Source organism: Nyctibius grandis, chromosome 5 (genome assembly GCF_013368605.1).
Source record: "Nyctibius grandis isolate bNycGra1 chromosome 5, bNycGra1.pri, whole genome shotgun sequence".
Lineage (NCBI taxonomy): Eukaryota > Metazoa > Chordata > Aves > Nyctibiiformes > Nyctibiidae > Nyctibius > Nyctibius grandis.
In genome coordinates, this window is record NC_090662.1 from 47,439,521 (window position 1) to 47,458,049 (window position 18,529).

Consider the following 18,529-nt stretch of genomic DNA (forward strand, 5'->3'; position numbering starts at 1 on the left):
AGCAGTTTGTTCATCAAAAGATTCTTTTCATAACTTCTTTCATTTAGAATGTTCAATTATGTTTCAGTACAGTGTCAAATCATCAGCGACGCGCAGGTAATTTGAAAGCCATCTACATTTACTCCCATGGAGCTGATTGCTATTGAGTAGAATGTGATCAGAATCTGGTGCCATGTCAGTGAATTTGCTACACTCAACAGCATATTTGGGTAGCATTTTTTCTCAAAAATGAATTCATTGTTGGGAAAAGTATCGTTACTTGTATTTTATGATCTGCTTGGTTTGCTAAGCCATTGAGCTGACAACTAGAATCGCAAGTAGAAAGCTGGAAGTACAGTGGACATATAAATGCTTTCATTTATAAATTCAGATGACTAAGTCTCACAGGTGAGCCTGATGCAATGCTAATCTTGCCTCATCGAGTGCACTTTTCTTTCCCAATGGAAGTAAAATGTTTGTTTGTTCTTTGAATGTGATGCTCTGTCTCCAGGGGTGTGCAATGGAGACCCTACTGATGACTTGAAAATGCAGAACAGGACCATAATTACAAATATGGAAGAAATTGAAGTGTTCATTAAGAGTTGGGAAATTGAGAAATCACTTGATGTAACAACCAGGAGGCCAGTAAGAAACTGTACTGAAGATAACTGCACATACTGTATGGAACTGTTAAACAGAAGCATTTTCATCCCCTGTCACAAGAAAGTGAGTACAAAGATCTGAGAAATTCCAGGTGCAAATTAAATAAAAAGATGTATAGTTAAGAAAAGAGTGAGAGATATGCACATTTTTAACATTTTGCTTATTTTCATGAGTTAACTGGATGTGTGGCTTTAATACTTTTGTCATGTTCTCCATCATAAACACACATCTATATGGATCCATGTGCTATTATGCTGTATCTTAAATTATTTAGTAGGCAAAGCTCAAAGAAGAGACACCAGATCATCACCTCAACATGAATGCATTCCAGAAGAGTTATTTTTAATGAATGCTTGACACAGGTCACTAGAACGGAAAGCCTCATGCTTCTGCTGCATACAACAGCAACTCATGCAGTCTGACACTGATTGGACTAAAGAAATTTCCAGTTAAACAAATTTTGGTGTAGTCACTATTACATTGACAATTTGGTAGCATTTCTTACAGACATCATTATCATTTGTTTCTGGACACTGTACTTTCTAATGCGAATATAACTGTAGCATGCAGATTACCACTAGAGGTGGGTAGTGCAGCACAGCTGCTTCCCAGGACGGGAAATGTGGAAGCCCCAAATCTCTGAGGTCTGACTTACTTTTCCCACTTAATTCAAAATAAAAAGGATTAATTACTCAAGTGTCCCTTTCTTTCCCAGAGATAAATGTGTCCAGATTCCTGATTCACTTCTTGCTGTTCTGCCTTTCCACCCTTGTTTTGCATTGTGTTACTCTTCAGTTTTCATCACAGACAAACGTTGTTAAAGGTATTGCAGGCAGTTGAGCCCCTTCCTTCAAACTCCCAAGACCTCTCCTCACTTTCCCCAGGTAGAAAAAAAATGGAGGGAGTTCTTCTGAAAGGAAGGGGTTAAAGAGATTTTTTTTTAAAAAAAAAAAGATTGATAGATATTTGCCATAGAAACATGGGAGGGAGCAGAGGTAAGCAGTTTGGAATGAAGAAGAGAAAGAGTAGCACCAGTGGGTAGCAGGATGCTTTTCATAATTGTTTTAACATATCTCATTTAAAAATAATTAAAGGGAATCTGAATAGTCAGAATTCCTACTTCATATATGGTTCCAGGAGAACTCTCATAGCCTCAGATACAATGCAATTGTATCTTTTCCTGGTTTATAGCAAAACCTGACATAGCATCAAAACTGCAAAGCACTTGGTTCATCCATTATGAAATTTGTTTTCTTTCATATACATGCTGGTGGCAGAGACAGAGTGTATGGAGCATATTGTGCGCTTCACAGGTGTGAAGCAACTGGACAAGGATAGGTAACAGAGTCATCAGCGTAATGAACTTCATGAAGTGGCGAGGTACTGCTTGAAGATTTGCTGAAACCACAGGGAGAGCTGGGATGCAGCACAGCAGTGAACAGGCAGAATGAAACAAAATCTGACTTTTCCCATCTTGTTATAAGCTTATGCAAATAAAAACAGAACCAAGATAGGTTGCACCACCTGCATTCAGACCCAGTAACATAGGTTATTGGGTCTATAGACACAGAAACAGAGCACTCTGTAATAATTTGTTCACAGCAGGAATTTATGGACGTTGCAGCAGCAACGTTTAGCTGAGATTGTTGACTTTTAGCTGACACAGCTATACTGTAAAAGTTCTTGTAAGTAGTGTGACAATATCATTAGGACTGTGTTCTGTGCCTACTAATGAGCATAAAAAATTCTGGCAGTTTAAATTTTGCAGAATGATTGTTCTGAAAAAATGGTATTTTTTACTTTAGACACTGCTTGTGATTTTTTTTCCCTTGTAGCTGTATTATTTCTTGTAATTAATGATTTAATTACAGAAAGCTCTTCTACTTGTTAACTCTCAATTACAATATGTTCCTAGGTGTCACCACAGGAGTTTTGTGAGAAGATGTGGATCAACAGTACTTATTTTTGGAATTATGAGTGTGATGCACTTTCTGCATATGTGGCTTTATGCAACAAGCACAACATCTGCATTAAATGGAGGACATCTGATTACTGTTGTAAGTAGATAGCCGTGTTCTATCCCCAATGTGGCTTTATACTGCGATGTGTGTTTAGTGATGAGTTAAAAATATGTTTCTTTCTCTTGTTATTGTAAGTACCATCTCATTCTATCACAGCATTAGAGTAAATCGGGGTAAAAGTTCATAAGATGTATTGCTTTGGTCAAAGTGTAATGAATCAGTTTCAATCTTGATTGAATGAGTTGCTTACCTAAAGTACACTGTTGAAAGTATAAATGTATGCTTTCTATGATACAGTTACTTTTTCTTACTACCTGTTGATCCAATGAAATACTGAAAGAATAACAGCAGCACTCAATGTCCTATTTTTATGACTTGCAGCATTGAGTTGTCCTGAGGGCAAGGAATACCAGCCTTGTGTGCAGCCCTGTGAAGCCAAGACGTGCTTGAATAAATGGTTCTATGAAGATTCTCCCTGTTCCTATTTAAGGGAAGACTGTGTGTGTGAAAATGGCACTATTCTGCACAGAACAGACGCTGACCTCTGTATACCAGAAGAAAAATGTAGTAAGTGCAGCAGGACAGAGTGGTTTTGCAGATATGCTAATATTAACTGCAGCTCAGTGTAAGCGATGTTTAAGTTCTGTGTCAGTCCTCAGTAAGTGTGAATCTGGTACAGCCCCCTTCAACAGAGCCTAGCTTTATCTCAAGCTACAGCAGTTTGCGCTTTCAGTTCACTTGGATTCAAGACTCAGTGCTGATGTACTTCTGTTGGGGAAAAATGATGGTCATTCTTCCATAGCTCCCAAGCTTTCTTTCCTGGAGTACTCAGGAAGGAATAGCATGGGCAGGTTCTTTCCCTTGCACTCAGTACTTGTTTTCACCCACAGCGAAGCATTTGCTCATTTGGGGTTTTTTTATAGTCATCATCTTTTCTTGGATTCCCTAGTCATAATGTTCCACAGCTCTCTTATTTTGTGCAATAATTTTATGTAATTCATAGTTGCTTGAAGGAAATCTGTGCTCTCTACTTGTTAAAGGGATATAATGTTTTTTCTCTCAGCATGTACAGATAACAAAGGACAGCCCCGCTCTGCTGGGGAGATCTGGGCTGGGTCCATGAGAGGCTGTTGCATGTACAACTGTTTAGAAAATGGGAGCATTGTTGCTGTAGAACCTGAATGCAACGAGGGTCCACCACCAGTCTGTGAAAGAGAAGGGGAAGTTATTGTCCATGTCATCGAAGAGAGAGCTTGCTGCCCAAAGAAAGTTTGTGGTATGTACCACACTTGTTTTTTGTAACAAAAGTATAACATAAGTGCTTGACATTCACTGGCAGATGACAGTCTTCAGACAATGTTCAAGATAACATTTTTCAGAAGTGATTTTTAGGTACTTGTAGCTGGTTGGGCCAGCAAAGCAGGCTGCTTTTCTTTGTAAGAACTGACTCATTGAAATATTTTTTTTTATTAGAAGTCCACTAGTGAAACAAAACTCCTGTTAATAATGAATTTTTAAGCTCTTGGGTAGAATTTCAAAAGAAATTGATAAATACTTGATGATAGAAGTACCTTGGTAATTGGGGCAGTCATCAGAGCCTGTTCGCTTTTCTTATTAGTGCTTTGGTACCAAGAGCAGTATCCTTTGACCTTCTGCTGTTTCCCAGAGGCAGTATTCTGTGAGCTGATCACTGAATGCTAATATTCTGTCTAGCCATTGTTGTTAGAAAAAGCAATAAGCTTATTGCTCCTAAAATGTTAAGCAAAAGATACTTCTTTCTTCATAACAACTTCAAGGAAAATGATAACAAATGATTCAGCTAATAAGGTGCTTTTGCTTATTAGTTAGATACCTGTAACCAACACTGTATTGTCAGTCTGTTTAGGGAATATTTTCACTGGGACATTTTAGCTGGCTTCATGTGTAGGAAGCAGAGCAAGTAAATACCTGCTTTAAGTGGGATATATCTGTGCTTGCACAGTGCCACATGAATGGAGCTATACCAGCCCTGGGTTGAGCTCGGAGGTCTACATGATGGTATGGAGTGCACTTTAAGCTGACTTGGGCTGCTCTTAATTTGTGGATCTCTATACTAGATGATATGAATATCTTGAGCTATAGGAATGGCACTTGAATCTGTTCAAATGTGTCAAAATTGTTTTTCATCCCACAGAATGTAACATGTCATTGTGTGATGCCATTATTCCAACATGCAAACCCAATGAAAAATTAGTGGTAGGCCATCACCCCCTGTCCTGCTGTCCGCAGTACCGATGTGGTAAGGGAAATACAAAAACACTGTTACTGGGACATTTTCCACACTTGTATTATGTGTTGTAAGAAAACTTGCCTTACAAGTTGTTTTGATTGTTAACAGAATGGGACATTGTAAAAGCACCAGGCAATGATGTATTTTTTTTCCCACTGCAAAATTTTTTGTCTTTGTGTTTTGTGTCACTTTTGTTTTACAATCTGGGGTATTTTGGTTTACTAAGTAGATGGAAAATATATTTTCTTTATCTTTTTTAGTATTGTTTCTGTGACTCTTTTTAAAATACTGTTTATTTCACATCCTACAGAATGTGATACTTCTGCTTGTTTCAATGCTTCCCAGCTGGACTGCAGAAAAGATCAATTTATTGTTGAAGCAAAACAGGAAGATCCCTGTTGTTTCTCTTACCTCTGTGGTAAGAAGCCTCTAATATTTTTATGGATAACTAAGGAATAGTTAAGTATTTTCAAAACCAGTCTATAGTTCTAAACCTAGTATCTTAAGCCAGGAATTCCTGGGGAGGTCAGTGGGACTTCACACAGTCAGGCTTGGGTTTTGGTATCTTTTATTTCCAACATAATTTTGAACATCATACTTGAACTTTGTTATGTTTTTATATTTGAATGTGAATCCATAAAAGCTCTGTTATCCAAGTAACAAAATAATATGACTTGTTATGTAGTCTATTAAATAGAATTCACATGTGCTACCTTTTTAATATTTAAAACTTTGTGTCTGATTTTTTTTAAATTTAGTTTGTGAATCCTGCATTGAGCCTGTTCCCTTGTGTAATGAAGGGGAAATTCTCACTGTAGACCTTAATACCGTACATTACTGTTGTCCTCATTACTACTGCGGTGAGTGTAACTGTTGTCAGTTCATTACGTTACCAAAATTTACAAAGATAACAGACTCTGTGTGTGTGTGTGTAGATTTTTTTGATTCAGCATTTAGGGTGGGCTTCAGATAGAGATTAAAAGATCTAAATGAGGGTCTCTGCATTTGAGGTAGGTTCAGAGTTCTTGGTATACTCATAAATTGTGCTATATCTTCTTAAGTAATGTCTACAAGTGTAACTGCTTAATTTAGATTAACTCTTGTCCTATTGTAGTCTTCGGGTAATTTCAATTAATTAAACTGTCTTCCAGTAAGTTTGGAGCTTAGTAATTTTTACTTCAGGTGGTTCCATATTTTGGTCCTTTCCTTCTCCTAGCACTTGCACGCTGGTGAAAGTTTCAGCAAAGGCATTTGGCACTGTTTTTGCCAAATTCTGGCAGGTAGAAAGTTAGATCTTAGTATGTGATCTTCTTTCAGAGTCCCACTAAGCCACCTCCGATAAGAGAGGCAGGTATTTTCTTATTAGAATCATCCCAGGAGGGCAGTTGCCCCCTGTTATCTTAAAGAAATGTGCTTCACAGCACATTTGTAGCTGAGAGAAAAAAAAAACAAACATGTTTTCCAAAAGCTGTGATTTTAGTTTACTTTGGTACTGGTTATCAGCTTGAGTGACTCTGAAGCAGGAAGAATATTAAATGGTTCCTGTGTGATGTTTTCTGAAAATTTAAACATGTTCAAGGAAGTTAAAAGCACTTTTGAAAATATTTATTTTCAAGTTCCAAATATAGTTCAGATGCTTAAGAAACATAATAAAAATTTAAATGTCATTAATTTAAAAATAATTTATCAAGAGATACATAAGCTGGAAAATTCAAAGGAAATTTGAGTAAATTCTCATACATGTCTTTTCCCCCCATTTAGTTTGCGATGAAAATCTTTGTTCTGAGCCTCCTATGAATTGCACAGATGACATGACACTTGTGAAAGAAAAAATACCTGGGCAGTGTTGTCCAGAATGGCACTGTGGTAATTACTGCCTTATTCCTCAGTCACTGCTATTAACAAAAGCTTACAATTAGCTAACTGACTAATACGGTTTTCTTGTTCTCTTCTCAGAATGTAGCTGTGAAAACGCTACTATGCTGACCTGTAAATTGGTAAGCACTGTCCTTCAGATATTTTTATTAATGGTGCTCAGCCCTCTTATTCCTCCCTTTCCATTCCTTGTTTCAATAAACTGTAAAGGGTGATAAGGCTGAAAAGGGACAGGCTGGGACTGCCTCCCAGTCCCCAGCTCAAGCATTTAGCTCCATCAAGTGTCTGCACGGTGCTGTCAACGATTCCTCGGGGAAATTTCACTTTGTGTGTTTTAAGATATCAAAAGAAGAAAAGCAACTGTAATATTATTCTGTTCAATTGTGACTTGAAACAATACGTGGGGAAGGTTTTCCATGTAAATAATTCCCAATTGTTTTTAATAATCAATGAGGAATGAGCTTTATGATCATTTATCTGAAGAAATGTGTTATTTTGTTAATAATCCATGCTTTTGATGAAAATTATTTAACATTATTGAATTTAGCTAATATGATAAGTCATAAATATTGCTCCCCACATACTTTCTCATAATAGGCACTGTGATCTGGAAAATAACTATGAGTGAATGTTCAAACTCCCATTATTAACACAGTGACAGATGTCAGACAAATGTCTGTAGCTTGTCCTTGTCTTCCCCTTATGTGAAGGCTGCATAATGTAAAATCTAAACAGGAGCTGCAAATTTGAGTAGCTTTTACCTATGTTTTGGAAGAAAATTCATAGGAGGCAGTCTTTTGCTAATATGTTTATTATTGAAATAACTTTGTATCTCAGGAAAAATTGCTGTTTAGCAACTCTGCTATTCATATGCATTCCTAGAGAAAATGAAGTGCTTTGCTCCTGGTTAAAGAGATAAATACACTGAGTAACTCTGAACATGCTACTGTTTCTGACTACATTGCTATTTTTCTCTTTTGTGAAAGCAGGGATGGAAGTGATGAAAGTAATATTTTACATTTTTAGAGAAAAATGTCTGTTTAGAACTATATTTAATCATGCATGACTTTGCAAACTCTTTTATCTTTTTATACTCAGGGAGAAGTTAAAAAAATAGATACTAGTATTTCCAGTGCTTGTGGATGCACTCACTACATTTGTGGTAACTTTTTCATATTTCTAGCTGTTTTGTTTTAGTTTTTAGCAAAAAGGGCACACAAAGAAAGCAGAAATAGGACCATAATAACCTTCTCAAATGTAAACACTCTTTCATTTTGATTTTATGGCTACCTAGTTATGCAATTATGCTATCTTTTCTAAATATGATACTTTGTCTGCTAACCCATCCATTTTCTGTCTGTTCTGGTGGGGTGTAGGAGTGTCGTAAAACTGTCCATGCTTTCAGAGTCAGGTACGGTCTCTCTGGTGAGAGGCAGATGGGAAGCGGGTTGTGCTTAGGTCACTTAGCCGAGTGTGAGCAGTGCAACTGCTCCTAGTCCGCTGTTGCACACAACTGAGACAACATCTCACACCAGAGCAACAGACCTGTCCAACCAGTGCAGGGGTAGGTACCCAGTCTCAAGATCAGACCTCTGCTTCCTTCCCTCACTCAGCTACCCCATGTAGATTAGATTTCAGCTGTACTGTGCACGGGGGTGCTTGAGGTATGCTGTAGTCCTGACTGCAACCCTGGCTAAACTGCCTCCAGGAGCAAAGCACACATTTACAGTGTAGCTTGAGCATATTACTGTCCCACAGGTAATTGTAGACATACTAGTTTAATTGACAGAAAGGCTACATTTTGTGATGTGCAGCATAATTCATATAGTATACTTAGCCCAATGCTAAATATTAGAACTCTCTAAAAATAAGATCAGTAGATATTGTTTTTACTTCCATAGTAGGAACACTATCCATTTTAGGCAATTTTGCATTTTGTAGCATTTTCTTAAGCTGAACTATACCTCCTCCCCTACTTGTTTGGTGATTAAAACCACAAACCAATCAAGTCTAAAATTTAGAACACTTTTCCAGAGCATAGGACTTTGCCCTACTTTTGTCTTCACAGTGATTCTGTTAATTTGCTTGATGATTTTTTTTTTCCCTCTCTGGTAACATTTCTTTCTTTTGGTGTTAGAGAAGGATGATGTGTGCATCTTCCAAGAGGTCACAGTACTGAATCCTGGACAGTCAGTGATTCAGTACTTGGACAGAGACCTTTGTTACACTGTACAGTGTTTACCAGAAAAAGACCAGAACACAGGATACAATGCCATGCACTTCACAATGGTGAACTGTTCCCAGCAATGTGAAGCTGTGAGTATTCTTAAAATACAGGAATAATGCAATTTGTGAGCACAATTACACAATAAGGATAAAAGTCAAAGTGAAGACTTTCACTAGTCCTGTTTGCTCAGCAAGAACTTGAGAACTTAACAGCGATGACGTGTATCTCGTGTCTTCAGGATTATTTTGAGAGGCAATTTCTAGCAACATATATAAACATATCCATACACCTGTATATTGTTTTTCTTGGTATTTTTAGTTTTGGAAATCAATGAATTTTCATATACTCTATGTTTAAAAAAATACTTGTTTTGTTCTTTTTTTGCTTTCCTTTCTTTCTAGCACCAAGTATATGTTCGTTCCTCCAGTCACCATACCTGTTGTGGTACCTGTCAAAACGTGTCCTGCTCTTTTCACACTGAGAATGGAACACTAATTGTGTATGAGGTAAATGCCTCTGGAAAGAGATAGAAAATAACTATAACAATATGATAAACAGGTGTCTGTCTGACAGTCACTTCTTAGCTCACGCTATGAGTCTTGCTTCATACCTCCTTACTGCTGGTTACGCACTTAGGGACAATTTATGGTATATGATAGGAAAAAAGTGTGTTTAAGACCTGCCATTTCACACTGGACGAATACCTTATTTCATTTTATTGGTTGTAGTATTTTCTACAGAAATATGGAAATGTCATAATTTACTTCAGGCTGGGTGTGCTCTAAATGGAGGGTAGGGTTCAAATTGTAACTCTAACCCATATACTGTAATTTATATGAGTTGGGAGCTTCTGAGTCCACATCAGGACTCCTATGTACCCCTCTTCCCAGGGCCACTCTTCTCCTCATTCTGGTTTCTACTGAAAAGAAGTGTGCAAACTGAAGCACTGGGGTTCAGGATCCTGATGGTGTGTTTCAGCACCCACACACAAGAAAATTTAGATGTGGCCATGACTTGGTTCATGCTTCCCATTGCTTTCAGAGCAAAAGTAACCATCAGACTTTTTTTCTGGCACAGAGCCCTTTTATTCTGCACTAGGACACCCATGCTGAGCAGCATGCTGGAGAGTAGAGCCACAGCTCTAGGGAAGAGTAGCCACTAGTAGTTAGAGGATGGTATTTGCTGCCTGTGGGTGGTCTGCAACAACCTTTCCACTCCAGTAGGTACTACAGCATGGGGGCACCACTTTTACAGACATTAGGGTTGGAGATAAAGCTGAAATGTTTTGTCTTTCCTGACAATGGTTTTGTTTCATATATTCAGGAAGGAAGCACCTGGAGCTCCAACTGCACCAACTACAAGTGTGCAAAGACTGCTGCGGGGGCTATCACACTTGGATCAAGTGTTGCCTGCCCCCCTTTTAATGACACTGAGTGTACAAAGGTTTGTACTTTGGGTGAGGTAAGTGACAATAACTGGTCTGGAGTTTGGCTTACACTTGGCAACACACGCATACCTCATGCACTTTAAATTAAAAAAACGGTAAGTAAAAACATGTAAGTGAGCAATTTATAGTCTTGTTTTCCATGTTCCTGTTTGCTTTTTGACTGACAAAATATGTGAGGAGTATGAAAGTTTGTTTTGGGTCTTAATGATGACAGCTTTTAAAATATTGTGGAATTGGAATCATGCTTCACATACCACTATATAAAGTGCTAATCATTATGTCTTACTTTAGTTTGGAATAACACTTTGCCAAGTTTGTAGTTCACATACACTAAATAAATTGGATCAAGCAATTCAGAAATGCTGCATATACAAGTGGGTTACATTAAAAATTCCTTAAGTTGTGCAAAGATTAGAAAGATGACAGAGTATATATATAAACTTTATTATCACTTAAACTAAACTTTGTATAACATAACAAAAAATATCTATCATGTATGAAAGGGTATCTACCTGGATCATATATCTAAAAATGTAAATTTGACATACCCATATAAACTGGTAGGTGGATGCTTCATGTACATTACGTATTTGTTTACAATTTAATTTCTAATTTAATACTTCTCTATAATACTTCTTTATATTAAATATATGGTGTAATTCTTGCACTTGCAGTACACCGTATATTTAATATAAGCTACAAATAATAATAAAATAAATATACATGTAGAGAGGGTAAGTACCATTGCTGCCTTGACTATAGATTATAAATTTAGCACAAGTCCTACTTCTCCATTGTATTTGTTTAAAAAAGTCCTTATTTTTTTCAATCCTGAAGAAGGCATTCTATCTAAAATTAATCCCTGTTCTACTTTGACTTTATGCTCGAGTTTCTTCCTTGGAACCGTTTTGTTACCATCTATTAGAATCTTTCTTTAGTAATGATGGTTAAGATTTTAAAGAACGGAGCCCTAAAATTAACTTCCTGAATCACTGACCTGTTTTTCAGAGATGCTGAGCGTAGACTCGAACAGGTAGCTGAGGAGAAAGCTCTTCTGACAGGCAGCTCAGGATAATTTAGGAACATGGATTTAAGAGGCTGCATTTAAGCGCTCATTTGAGAAATTCTTGAACTACTTATTCAGTAATTCTGTAGTGAGATAAAGAATGCATGCTAGCATGAAAAGATGGAAGCTTAAAAATGTCTTTTGTCTGTTGTTATTGTAAGAGTGCTATTTATGTTCAGTTGTCTTCTTGATATGCAGTTCTGGGCTATGCACTAAAATTGTGGGCACGTTTCTTGCTTGCACCCATTCTGACAGATTCTGACAACCTCTGTCTCTTCCTCCCTCTCATGCTCTCTTTTAATTGCAACAGGACATTTTATTCACTTTCATACATATTTACTTTCTAGCTAACAAGCAACTTTAGCAGAAATCAATAACAAAGACTGTAATTGAGAAAAAGAATGGAGCACATAAATGGTTCTGAAATTCTGCAGTTAATGTTCTCTTTCAAAAGTGTGTATATATACATATGCATATTTCATGTTGTAAACAGCTACTTACTAGGTATTAATTTTCTCCTTGGCATACAATCAGTGTAAATCCTTTTACATCATCAGCAAAGTTGCATACACGAATTTTTTAAACTATCCTAATAAATCTCAGTGGTGGGGAAATAGATGGTAGTAGATGACATAAAAAGATGCTTATAGAAACTAAAAGTGGCTTATTCAAAGGAGACTAGATCAGATCAGATAAGCAGTGACGAGTTCATTTTCAACATCAAAGGCTGTAAAGAATCTGTAAACCAAACCTTCAGCTGATACATATCTGTGTAATTCTCTTGATTTCAGTGATACTATTTTTTATTAGTTTGACATCTTTAAAGCATGGGATGTCTTGAGATACAATTCACCTTTGCATTGGGCACAGTCTTCTTTGATATATTCTCCTTTTATTTTCCTAGAATGGAGGAATTGTGCAGACATATAACAACGGCTGCTGCAAGACCTGTAAGTGATGAAGGCTGCAATATGTGCTAGTTTGGCTTTGGTTTTGGAGGGCTTGTTTTTTAACCTCAGTTGCTGGGACATAAAGAAGGAAAAAGCATGCAGTCCCCCCACAAATCACATAAAATTGTTATAGTTACCTAACTACTCCTATTAAAAGGTCTTGCTTCATTTGGCTGCTGACTTGGGGATTTTTAACATTATTGTTCTGGAGTATAACCAAATCTCTCCAAATATAACCTGTGGAAGACGAAAAGTTTTCTGTATTAAAATAATGAAATTCTCTTTATTGATAAGCTGACTCTAAAATATTGCCTATCTGATTTTCACCATAAAGGATAAAGATTTTACCCCCTAAAACTGATTCCTAATTCATGACATTTTGAAATACATCTCTATACTTACCAATTTATTCTGTATCACTAGTATGTATTTTCTAGGGCCAAAATACTGGAACAATTTCTTTTTTTTTTTAAATCCCAAATGAGGAAAAGTTATAGTAATACTGATGTTAGCAACCCTTACATTAAATTGACTTTTTAATATCTGGGAAATACATTCACATTTTCTGAGTGTGTAACTTTAAAATATGATGAATTGTGATGCAAGCTTATATAAAGGTTTTATAATTTATGCAATATTGAAAGCTGATTGAGAACAAACTGATTTTGTCTGCAGTTTTATTATCAAGGAGAAGTTTTATTATCAAGGTACTTAATTATGTATACATAAAAATAAAACACTGCTGTGTAAAACTAACTGTGTAGAGCAAGAACTTGTTGAATGCCACAGAAAATCCTCCCCCTCTTTTTTGGCCTGTTTTGTGTTTAACATTACAGTTAAAATATATAAGCAAATTAGTCTTTGGATTTTTTTTAAACAAACCTTTACTTAATAATATTGAATAGGAAGTCACAGACTTATAATCATATATTGCACAGTTATTAAATAAATTTAAGGAGTGCAATGTATTGTAAATAATTTGGTGATGTAAGGGGAAATATTAGTATTTATCAAATACAGAACAATTCTCAAGTTTCCAAGATATGCAAAGCTTTGAAAGTGAACTGCAAGTATTGTTGTTCTATTGTATCCAAAACATAGAAAATAAAATCTATTTTAATACAACAGAATACTTTTTTTTTGAATGAGAATCAGCATAGAAACGTAACACACCAGAATTGTGCTAAAATCTTACTAATCAATATTCTTTAATGAGATAAGCTATGTTGAAAAATATTTAACTAACCCCCCTCCAAATTAGGTTGGCTTTATTTAAAATATAGTGTAAAAAAATTAATGATTACTGGATTACTGTTGACCAGGAAGATTTACAATTTTGGCCGTATTCTGTGGCCTCAGGAAAGGCATCGTTATACTTCAGAAATACTTGCTGAGGTGGCTACTAAAAAACCAGACATAATTCATACAATTATATGCTTTTTTATTTTGTTTTATTTTTAACTAAAAGCATGTGGCCTGTGGTGAAGCAGTTAAAAAGAGTACTAATAGAGCTTGCAACACCTTGGGATTTGAATGGGAACAAATAATCTTTCTGAAAGAGCTTGATTCAATGCATGCAAAGTGAGTGCATATATTTAATTCTTACCTTGCCATAGAGAGATTCATTGCAAACTTTTGGTTTGCAAGGAAGCATCATTCCAGTTTTGTGTTATCCAGGAGAGTAATAAAGTTTAGGCCATCTTTAGTGAGACTGGAAGCAGCTGCAGAGTTTCTAAATTTGGAAGACTAACAGGAAAGCTCGTCATCTTTTGCTAAAAGAAAAATTGCAATTGGCAGTGTAAGAATTAATGAAATGTCATTTATATAAAAATGTTTTTATTTCATGAGAAACTTATATTCCTAATGATTCTGCCAGGTTCTGGATTGGGTCTATTACCCTTTGCCATTAGTCCAGTAGTGCCTACTGATAGTATTAATTGTGAACCAGGTATTATTTTTAATAACGTATTTTCTTTTTTTTCAATAATAGTGTAAGCACTGCTTGATATATGCGTATAGCTGTCATCACCATTAAATGTTACCGTGCAGTTAGTGGTACTGGGCCTGATACTGAGAGATGCTGATCCCCTGTTGGCCTCCCAGATCAGTGGTCTCCTAAAGCCTTGTTAGGGTTCACTGCTCAGCACCTGTCAGAATTAGGTTCATCCATTTATGGTATATGCTGCTGATGGTTCTTCCTCCTGTTCATTTCTAAAATTGGTTTTAAAACATGAACTTACTGTACAGGGTAGTTGTAATAAGAAATGTTACTTTAAAAAATTACATCATCCTGAATACTGTTACCAAGAGATTCTAAATCTGATACCAGGTCTCTGAATTTAATGACTGAATTGTTTTTGCCTTAAAATAGAGCAAAAATGTGCATTACTGCCCGGTCTCACCTTTGCAGATATGGATTTATGCTGTATTTCTTTTTTGTCACAAATAACATTTTACAACATTATGAAAATGTTGGAAGTGAAAAAATATACAATTACAATCACGTATTAATAAATACTCTTTACACCAGAAATTACAGAATGTTACAGAACTGTTGCATTACGATCATAATTCTTTGCCTTTAAGGATAGGTAAGTCATAGAAACTCCTTACTCAAATAAGGAGTGAGTAAAAAAAGCACACCTGATACTGAATGCAGACCTTGACAGTTGAAGGCAGGAGAGAGAAAAGTATAGCAGTATTAGACATCAGCATCTCATACAGTGAAACGTCATGTATCTCTCTTTATGAGTTGTAGAAGTACAAGGATTGCATTGTCTACACATATTCATGCTGGCAAGTGCTTTCTGGTGGAAATATCGCAGGACTTCTTTTTCTTAAGCGTTGCCGAGGAAGTAAAATCGAGATGCTGTAGGCTAACAGCTTCGATCGTACAGTGATGTGTTAGTTCAATAACAGAACCTTATTTGATCCTGCAATGCACAGATTAAAATCTATCTGTATTCTGCAGCCAGCCTAATTTTTAAATAACCAGTGGAGCTGTGGTTGCAGAATATTTTGGTTACTCAGTGCTCATTGATCTTATAAAAGTGCTCACAAGCTTCTGGGGAACAGGAAAGTTGTTCTTTTTGGGTACACCCAACCACGAAGGCATATGCTGAAGGTGGAGAAACTCTGCTGAATAGTGCTTATTATTTTATATGCTGGATGTCCAGGATGGTTGTGTAGCAAAACTAATAGACGATTTTGATGGGTAGTGAAATAGGAGATCTAAATAACTGCTGTTACACAGATGGTAATAACAGTCTGATATGGAGTGCAGCCTGAAAGATTGTACATTTAATTCTGTCAGTATTATGATTTTTATTGTGTTAAAATGGCTTTGTACTGTGCAGCTTTATTTTTCAAATAAAAGAAAAAACCTCCTATCAATATCTCCCAGAATATACTTAAAAATGCAGTATTTCCCTAGTCCTGGATCTGTATGCTGACTCAGTGCTACACACTTCAGTTCTGGTGGTAAAAACCACACCACATTTAGCAAATACATGCATCTCTCTCTTTCAAAGCTTCCTTGAAGAACATCTTTCTCAAAAATATATTGAAATTATCTAGCTCTATTTAAATTTTAATCATTCAAAATAGCATCAAGGTTGTAATCACATTCACAGCTTTACCTTCTCAAATGTTGTTCTGAAAATTTTCTAAAATGCAGAATCAAAATCTTATTTACATTCAATATTCCTATCAAAACAGAATTAATTCTAATACTATTCAAAATTACTTGAGACATCTTTTTTCTAATTGCTTATAGTTGTCTTGCCATATGTGCAATTTAAAATCATATTAATATTTTAATATTTATAAAATCTGTGTAGCTTAATGGGCCACTTGATGCCTCATATGTGCCAGCTATAAAATAGATAGTTCTGCACAGGAAATATTTACTAATATATGAGATTTTTTTCTAAAAAATTGTTAAATTATGGATGTAATAGTTTCAGTGTATACATGAATAAAAACAAAGTATAATTATTAAAATTATTTTACTAGTTTCACTTTTTTAGTAGCAAATACATTACAAAAAGTGTATTGATTCAGTATGCTTTTTCTGTATTTTATCAGGCAAAAAGGAAGAAAGGATATGCCAGAAAATGACAATCAGAACAACCATAAGAAAAAATGACTGTATAAGTCAAAGCCCGGTAAGCATAAAAGACCTGTCTTTGATGCTGGGCCTATAGGATACCAAATCAAGTATTAAGAAGTGGGTTATAGCTATCAACAAGCAACAAAAAATGCTGCTGTCTTCTCAAAAGCAGATCTTTGACCCTAGGAATGTTATCCTACTTGTAAATGGAGTAAAATTAGCTGTTCCTATGGCTGAAAGACAGAGCCCTCCTACCTGGAAAAACATCTGGCTTCTAATGAAAAGTACACAGCATAATTGCTTGCAACTAACAAAGGCACTGAACTCTTCACCATGAAATAACATCCCACTCTAAAAGAGGAGTAGAAATGCTTCCACTTAGGATGTGATGGAAACACTGCTGTATTCCTCTTTGAAGACCTTTACGCTCTACGTGTCTTCTGCAAATAGCATGTGTCTCCATATCATAAATTCATGATCCCATTTATTTATGGGTCTGCTTAAGACATCTTATTTCTCAGCTTTGGTGTAGTCCCATCTACAAAACCCAGGACACGTCCAAGCAGCAAATGTGCTTCTCACGTAGCACTTAAAGGAGAAGCAATCGACACAATGTCTTTAGACTTCCAAAAGGCCTCTGGTAAGATTCTGTTGAAGAACCTAAACAGTCATAAGGGAAGAAGCAAAATATCATCACAGATTGAAAGCTGAGCAGGTTAATTTCGATCCTGATAGAAGGTCAACAGTGACATGCCTGAAGTTTAATAGTAGAACTAAGAGTGTGTGGTTTATTTAGTTTTAGAAGGAGGGTTGGTAAGGAGGGAGTATAAATATGGAGATGAAATTACAGTTATTTGCCACAGTTAAGAGGAGAGAAGGCTGTGGAGAGCTTCACAGTTATTTCAGCAGCCTAGGTTAAGAGACAGCAGTATGACAAAATAAAGACATGGTATTGGACTAAAGCAAAGAATATTAAAAAGAAAGACTTAGTCAAACCTCATAGGTTTTTAAGCTAGTTGAAAAGGACCTTGCCCTTGCATCCAGTTCTGTGAAAACCTCTGTTAAATGCTCTCCTGCAGACAGGAAGGCTAACTAAGAGTTAAGGCACTTAGGGAATAGGATAGGGAGTGGAAACAAACTCATTCTAGTGTCTCTTACAAGCCAATGGTGCAGTACTATTGAGGGTGTTCTGTGCAGTTATGGTCCCTCTACATTGCTGCAGAACTAGAGAGGGTTCAGAGAGGAGCAATGAGAATGTTGGCCAGGTCACTCCATGAATAGCACAACAAATGAAGCCTTCCTTTTTATGACTTTCTATTGTAGATTCTTTATCTTTCCTTCCCATTCTACTGCCTTCCAAAAAGACCTACCTCCATCCCACCTCCATCCATATTACAGCCCCCTTTCCCCAGTATCTTCTCATTCCACATTTCCTTGATGGCTGCCCACACTTCCCACAGTCCAGATTCTCTTACCCTTCACCCAGAAGTACCTCCAAGTTTTCATGTCCTCAAAATCTCTATTCATATCCTTAGCTCCACTTCCTTTCCCCTCCAGCTTCCCCACTGCAAAGCCCCTGGCACTGTTTCAGTTGTGTGATTTTGGCCCATCAAATGGCGGTATCTGCTATGGATGGTTTGGAACCACATACGTGTTCCTTGGCCAGATTAATGCTGTCAAACTTTGGATAGGGCTGAGTATGATTTCATTTAATTAATTAATAACTGAGATTAGTAGTGCTTAGGACAAGGTCTATTTTTTCCCCTGTCAAATTTCAGGAAAGCTGTAAGAGTAACCTTTTGGTCTAATTCGTTTGGATACAGCCCGTTTGTTCACAGGCTGGAAGGGATCAAAGCATCTTTCACACACGTCACTTGCATAAGAAATCAGATTTAAAACTATCACAAAAAGAATCAGATCT

General features: G+C 36.4%; 1 protein-coding gene across 1 annotated transcript in view; it reads left to right on the forward strand.

The window, feature by feature from the left end:
- The window catches only part of OTOGL (otogelin like), a 95,274-nt gene that overhangs the window by 75,259 nt on the left and 1,486 nt on the right, over positions 1 to 18,529 (forward strand). The window contains exons 42-56 of the mRNA XM_068401736.1: positions 491 to 705; positions 2,558 to 2,699; positions 3,045 to 3,230; positions 3,727 to 3,939; positions 4,837 to 4,941; positions 5,243 to 5,350; positions 5,691 to 5,792; positions 6,694 to 6,798; positions 6,889 to 6,929; positions 7,906 to 7,969; positions 8,945 to 9,123; positions 9,436 to 9,540; positions 10,358 to 10,477; positions 12,452 to 12,497; positions 16,584 to 16,663. Coding sequence (XP_068257837.1) covers positions 491 to 705; positions 2,558 to 2,699; positions 3,045 to 3,230; positions 3,727 to 3,939; positions 4,837 to 4,941; positions 5,243 to 5,350; positions 5,691 to 5,792; positions 6,694 to 6,798; positions 6,889 to 6,929; positions 7,906 to 7,969; positions 8,945 to 9,123; positions 9,436 to 9,540; positions 10,358 to 10,477; positions 12,452 to 12,497; positions 16,584 to 16,663 — 1,811 coding nt within the window. The remainder of the gene's footprint in view (positions 1 to 490; positions 706 to 2,557; positions 2,700 to 3,044; positions 3,231 to 3,726; positions 3,940 to 4,836; positions 4,942 to 5,242; positions 5,351 to 5,690; positions 5,793 to 6,693; positions 6,799 to 6,888; positions 6,930 to 7,905; positions 7,970 to 8,944; positions 9,124 to 9,435; positions 9,541 to 10,357; positions 10,478 to 12,451; positions 12,498 to 16,583; positions 16,664 to 18,529) is intronic.